Below are 7,507 nucleotides of genomic sequence, written 5' to 3'. Positions count from 1 at the left end.
AGGCTTGTTAGGGATAGGTTTCCTGGCCCAGGTGTTTAAATGGAGAAACTAGGTGTTTTTCTGGCATGTTCCAGACCTCTCGGGCGGTTGCTGGTAATCGGGCAGAAGTGCTGAGGAGAGGCTTTCTGTGGATGAATAGGTCCAGGAGAGGGGAGGGCCGGCTGAGCCCTAATCCCATTATCCTTGTCCACTTAATCCTGGAGGAGCGCCGAGAGGTTACAACTGGCCCTCTCAATCCAGTCGCGCAGCTACCGTGTCCTGCACCACTCACACAGGGAGGTACACCCATCTCTCACACAGATCAGAACAGCGCTCATACCCAGGCACACACTCTTTTACACTCACAGAGGTGGACTCTCTTCCACACTCACGGAGAATCACACAGAGACACAGAGAATCACACACACATTGACGGTCTCAGACATTAAAACACACACGTATCCATACTTATAGAGCACTTATAGACCTGTGCTCAGGTATACACATACCACAACTGTGCTCACAGACCTAGACAAGATGGAGGATACCATGATGCTTGGAGTGGAGGGGATCAAAAAGACCATTCTATATGGTGGCAACGGCGAAATTCCTAAACTCATCACTGGAACCAAGGTAAGGACCTGGGACCACTGCACTGAGACTCAGACACAAAACTGGTCCCACCCTTAGATTCAACACCCAGCTTCAATATCAGACATATAACAACACCATTCTGCAGGCTTGGGGAATTGAAGGTGCTTTGTTCATTGTTTCCAACTGTGCTGGGGCTGTTTACAATGCTAACTTGCAAGTGGCTAAATCATGTTAACATTACTGAATCACAGGTTTCTGTTCACAGAGACCCTGTTTGATTGTATAACACATCCCTATGTATTGCAATCAGGGGACAAAAGCCCACAGAACTGGTTCACTGAGAAGCGTACACGTCACAGTCTTGAGAGCACTGTTTGACTGTTTTAACAAGACATGCATGACTGCAGATACATGGCTGAGACTGGTGTAGGGCACCATTAGACCTTTAAAAGGCTCAGCAGACATGGATTGACAGGGAAAGGCAGTGTCTTACAGTTTAATTCACTGTTTAGCAGGTGAGTGATGCAACTACTGCAACTACTGCACATCCTGTTGTTGCCTTATAGTCACCTACAGCGCTGACAAGAAAGGATGTTCCTTATTCCGTGTAACTGATGCAGAATGTTCTTAGTGTTGCAGATGTTTTGGAAGCAGTTTATCATCTACCATGGAAATGAATATGGAGAATATTCACGTTCTTGCCCTGTTTGTTCCCCCCATCACTCACACACACACACAAACACACACAAACACACACACACACACACACACACACACACACACACACACACACACACACACACACACCACACACTCACACACACACACACACACACACTCACTCACACACACACACACACACACACACACACACACACACTCACTCACACACAGTTGACGTTTCACTTCCGCACAATGCTGTGTGATGACGAGCGCACAGTGATTGATGACAGTAAGAAGGTGGGCATGCCGATGGAGGTGGTGATGGGGAACATGTTCAAGCTGGAAGTCTGGGAGACGCTGCTCGCCTCCATGAGGCTCAATGAGGTGGCCGAGTTCTGGTGTGACATCACGGTAAGTGAGTCAGGTCATTTTCAAGGGATGTGGAGAGACTTCATAAACCCTTATGTCCAGGCAAAATAAAAGTCCCCCCCTTGACAAAATGGTGAGGAGTATGCTAGATCAAAAAGGGGGCACTCCAAACAAAACCACTGATGCCAAAGCAAAGTGGTGTCCAGAATGAATAGAGAACAACTACAGACAGCAGGTGAGAATGCAGCAGTGAGATCTAATGCTTCTGCTGACCCACAGCAGGCAGTATGGGCTCTCCTGCAGGGCTCTACAAGAAGAGCACTGCCCATCACAGGAGAATGCCTCCAACTGTGACAATGTTGAGGGATTTGAAACCAAAATGGTTTCACACTAAACTATGCGTTATGAAGATGGAATGTCCAGTCAGATATAAGGAGACATCATGGCAATGACCAAAGTGGAAATGGTAGCTGTCAGATAATTGTGTGTAACTTCAGGATCTTCCCTATCACACAGTTCCTTCTGTCCAGTTTCATGCGTATAAACACCACTCTATTTCATAGCAGGCTTCATTCACTTATATACTAAAGCTTGTTTACAGTGATTGACAGATGGCCTGCTTATCATGGAAGTAATCTGCTCCAGGTCCACCTGTCTTAGGCTTCCCACTCTCAACACTGAGTCACTACTGCAAATCATGTCTGTGTTGGAGATGGAGCTAGCTTGATTTAGTCTGCTCATACCTGACTGACATTGACTGAATGTGAATGATAATTTCCACTGCTGTTACCATTATTTCTGTTAACCACTATTATTATTTCTTTTTCTGGTTTACTTGTTTAATGGTAAGAGATAAAGACTATTATTAAAGACAGTGTGAGTGTGAGATAAATATCTTCTTTACCTATCAGCACACTGGCGTGTATCCCCTCTTGGCCAAGAGCCTTCGGCGCATCGCTGAGGGCAAAGACCCGGTGGACTGGCAGATCCACACCTGTGGCATGGCCAACATGTTTGCCTACAACTCTCTGGGTTATGATGACCTGGATGAGCTGCAGAAAGAGCCACAGCCCCTTTACTTTGTGCTGGAGCTACTCAAGGTTAGAGTTACAGTCTATCGCAAAGACACAGTTACACACACACACACACAGACACACACACACACACACACACACACACACACACACACACACACACACACACACACACACACACACACACACACTCACAGACTCGAACACACACACACACTCACACACTCACACACATGCACATACACACACCCCAACCAACACACTCATAAGAGAGACATTTGGCATGTACAGCACAGAGACAAGGAGAAGTGAGTGAGGGGAGGTTGAAATAAATAATCACAACACCTCACAAAATGGCCACTAGGATGTGCAATAGTACCATGAACTGTAGTCTGTGAGCTGGAGAGAAGGTTGGCATAGTCACTCTTATCCAAGTGTGCTTGTGCTTGTATGTGTATTGGTGTGTATCGTGTGTTTACAGTTTTTTACGATCGGATATACACAATCTTGACTGCTTGGTTTTGTTTTTCAATCTCCTCACACAATAAGCACAACCACACACCCAATGAGCAAAAACATCAGATCCATTGCAAAATGAAACACTCATTAACTATAAGCATCTGTATTGTTCTTGGGTAGTGTTTTTACTGTATTGTGTATTTTCACTTTCTCTGTGTACTTCACTTACACTACTCTAATCACTGAGAATACTATTGCTAAAAGTGTTTTAGGTTTATAACAGAAGTGTGAAAGTGGTACAAACAGAATTCAGTATATGCAATGTGTGTGTTTCATATGGTAACAAAATATGGTTTTGTTAAATGAGTGTATAGATTTTACAAGAGTGTTTCATTTTGCAATGGATCTGATGTTTTTGCTCATTGTGTGTGGTTGTGCTTATTGTGTGAGGCGATTGAAAAGCAAAACAAAGCAGTCAAAATTGTGTGTATCCGATCGTAAAAAACTGTATTTACTTTTTCTTTGAGCACATAATCCTGCTGTAAATCCTTACTGTAAACCTGTTTGTTGTGTCTACAATTAAGCAATCATGTGTTTGGGCACTTGATGGCTGTGTTTATTTGACCGGCTCAGGTGTGGTAATTTGGCAGTCAGTGTTTTGGAATTGCAAGGAAGTGACCTCTTAATATACGTCTGTGTCTAAAGCATAAAAGTGTGTTTAGTGCTTTGCAAATCACTTGTGTGTATGGTTTCGCAAAAAGTGTGATGTTTAAATGTGCTTATAGTTGTGCAGATCTGAGCCATTGTTTTGCTCCTTGAGTGAAGGTTTTGATCATTGTGTTACACTTTTGATTTTAGTGTGTATCCGATTGTAAAAAACTGTAACTGTGTGTGTGTGTGTGTGTGTGTGTGTGTGTGTGTGTTTATCTGGGTGTGTGTATCGTGTGTGTATGTGTATGTGTGTGTGTGTGTGTGTGTGTGTGTGTGTGTGTGGGTGTGTGTGTGTGTGTGTGTGTGTGTGTGTGGGTGTGTGTGTGTGTGTGTGTGTGTGTGTGTGTGTGTGTGTGTGTGTGTGGGTGGGTGGGTGGGTGTGTGTGTGTGTGTGTGTGTGTGTGTGTGTGTGTGTGTGTGTGTGTGTGTGTGTGTGTGTGTGTGTGTGTGTGTGTGTGTGGTGTGGGTGTGGGTGTGGGTGTGGGTGTGGGTGTGTGTGTGTGTGTGTGTGTGTGTGCAGGTGCAGCAGCCGAGTGAGTATAACCGTGAGACCTGGGCCCTGAATGATAAGGAGAGGATGAAGGCAGTGCCTCTGCTCCACGGCCAGGGCAACAGGTTCTACAAGCAGGGACGCTACGAAGAGGCTGTCAACAAGTACAAGGAGGCAATAGTCTGCATCAAAAATGTGCAAACAAAGGTACAAAGGTGATACGTATGTGTCCATGTCTGTGGGTATATAATTGTGTATAATTGTGTATATGTAAATAGGTTTTGGTGTCTGTGTGTGAAATTGTGTGTTTGTGTTTTGTGTATCCCGAATCAGGAGAAGGCATGGGACGCACCATGGATGAAGCTAGAGAAGATGGCTCACACGCTCACGCTAAACTATTGCCAGTGTTTACTGCGAACGGAGGAATACTATGAGGTCATTGAGCATACCAGCGACATCATCAACCAACACCCAGGTATGTCTAAGCTATCTGATGCATTTCTGTGTGCAGTCAAATTGATTTTGAATTCAAACTTGTTCTGAGGGTCCAGACGGTCTCAATTCAAGTGATGCAGAGTCCAGATCCAGACAGTCCAGAGAATTCTGGTAAACCACCTGGATTCATTAATTAGCATAGTTATTGTAATATGAGGTCAAACAGGGCTGGCTTAAGCTCAGCTCAGTAACATTTCTTGGCACAGTGCATGGATTCATTCAATTCAATTCAATTTAATTCGATGCAAAATCATTTATATAGTGCCATAACAATGGAATGACCTCAAAGCACTTAACAGAACCCAGAGCCTGAACCCCCTAGAGCATGCACTAAGGAGACAGGGGGAAGGAAAAATTCCCTTTTAATTTTAGGAAGAAACCTTGTGGAGACCCTCAGCTCAAAGGTAGGGACCCATCTGCTTGAAGAAAACTGTCTGGACCTTTACTTTCTGAGACTTTTTCTGAAGATTGCTGCCCCCTGTAATCTCGTAGATCACTGTCTTTAGCCACGTTGATGTTTGCATGAACAAACTATAAAAGTGGGATGATAATTGTATACTCCTGTGTGCTGTGAGCTGTGCAGCAGATTGGCATACCATCCACTGCTGTGTTTCCACAGGCGTCATGAAGGCCTTCTACCTGCGGGGCAAGGCACACGTAGAGGTGTGGAACGAGGCGGAGGCCCGGGCGGACTTCCAGCGGGTTCTGGACCTGGAGCCCGGCATGAAGAAAGCTGTGACGAAGGACCTGGGAGTGCTGAGCATGAGAATGGCGGAGAAGAATGAAGAGGATCGCAAAAAGTACAAGGGCATGTTCTGAGCCACCTGAGAAAGATGTGACACAGACACAGACACACAGCATACAGTCTGATGGACTTAACAAACAGTGACGGGAGAATCTGAAGTACAAGGGCATGTTTTGAGAGATCTGAGAAAGCCCTAACACAGACACACACGCAGCACACAGTCTGACTGGAGGATCTGAAGTGCTTAACTAACACAAGCCAGAGAGGAAGGTCTCCCTTCACTGTGTGTGATGAAGGAAAAAGAGATGAGGACTTTCAGTGGTGTGTGTGTGTGTGCTGAATGTAATGGGGTTCGAAATCGGTAGTTGGATGTTGTATGTTCTATAAGAATGCATTTTAGATACACAAGAGATTGCTTACATTTTAGGGAATATATAGAGAATACAGCCTGGGTAGCAAGAAGGTGTAATTGATACAATTTAGTGAACATTGGGAGATTATGAACTATAGTATGCAGTATTACTGAAGAGTTTTTAGTGCTGAAATCAGTGTTTATATTTGAATGACCTTAATAATGAAAAGATCCTTGACAACTTACACAGTTCATTAGTTAACAAGAACAAATTAGACCACGAACCTCTGCATTATTTATATTGAAGTCCATGGATTGACTATGTTAAACAATGCATTACTAGATGAGTTAAAAGAACCTTAATCCATCTTTAGATATTGATATTGCATGTGGAAATAGAGAGTATGAATGCATTTGGCATATCCCAATGTCTCATACCCCTGCTGTCTTTACCCAGTCCCCATTACAGATGACCAAACACTGCAATGCTCCAGTTTTATATCATCTCAAGATGTAATACAATTACAAGGCATGTTGTTTTGCTTTGTAAGTGACTGAAGTAAACACAAATAAACACAATGTATGTGTGTAATCTTTCCTCCATGTGTCCGTTAGCATTTGCAGATGATAAAATTAAACAGAATTATAAAAGTCTTCGAAAACAAGATATGTTATTTAAAGGCTTAATCTCATGTAGCGGAAGATACAGGTAATCCTCTTATCAAATGATGCCATATATCTAATATTATAGCTTCGTTTTCATTTAGGAACAGATGACTTTGGCCTTAAAACGCTCAGCAGCTGAGACCATATTTGGTTGACTGATGTACCTGTCACTATTGTGCTGAAGTTCCAGCACATCAGCCTGTAATACTTCATTCAAACATTGTCAGATATGGACTGTAGTGTTGGTTGTGAGTAGGCTGTGAGCGATGAACCTTTATCTTCATCTCTATAAGTGTGATTGCAAAGCAATGCAGTGTGATTTTTATTCAAAAAACTATTTAATCAGAGATTTTTCAGGATATTACATATCATAGTAATACAGTACTGATGGTATAGTGGATAGTATTGTTGCTTTCCAAGCAGTAGACCTAGGTTTAACTCCAAGCCAAAGCACGATGCTTTTCTAAGTCGCTTTGGACATAAATGTCTTGCTTGTGCAAAATACCTGACCTTTACTATTTTAATGGGAGAGACTGTCTATTTTCTTTGGTGAACAGGAAAAGGGGCAATCCAAACATATTACTGCTTATCTGCTGTAATTTAAATAAGGAGTAACAACAGTCTATATTTTAGATTCATATCTAAGATAACTAAGATAGCCATTCAACTAGCTTCAGCCAACAGTTAACGGAGGTTAACATTATTTGGCCGATAGCCAGATGGGGCACTACTATCATTAACTAATGTTTACAGTTTACATTTCAGGTTATTAACTTGTGAGAACAAGTTATTGTGTACAGAAGAAAATGATCTTGAGGAAGATAATTAATTTATCTTACATGTCTTGTGCACAGAAAATAATGACTTGCTCCCACAAGGAAATTAAGTTGTGCGCACAAGAAAAAGTTTCACCTTTTGTGTCTTTGGGGCTCTGTAGTGTTCACATATCT

General features: G+C 42.8%; 1 protein-coding gene across 1 annotated transcript; it reads left to right on the top strand.

Annotated features, from left to right (window-relative positions):
* Positions 1-516: 516 nt before the first annotated feature.
* aipl1 (aryl hydrocarbon receptor interacting protein-like 1) lies at positions 517-5,613 on the top strand (the record flags this gene model as incomplete). Its single annotated transcript, XM_080844392.1, has 6 exons — positions 517-612; positions 1,468-1,647; positions 2,517-2,705; positions 4,330-4,506; positions 4,633-4,774; positions 5,414-5,613. 6 exons carry the CDS (start codon positions 517-519, stop codon positions 5,611-5,613), a joined length of 984 nt encoding a protein of 327 aa, XP_080700518.1.
* Positions 5,614-7,507: the final 1,894 nt, after the last annotated feature.

The sequence above is a fragment of the Sprattus sprattus genome (genome assembly GCF_963457725.1).
Source record: "Sprattus sprattus genome assembly, chromosome: 9".
In the NCBI taxonomy this organism is placed as follows: Eukaryota; Metazoa; Chordata; class Actinopteri; order Clupeiformes; family Clupeidae; genus Sprattus; species Sprattus sprattus.
Note: the sequence above shows the minus strand (reverse complement) of the source record. Positions and strands in the feature narration are given on the sequence as shown.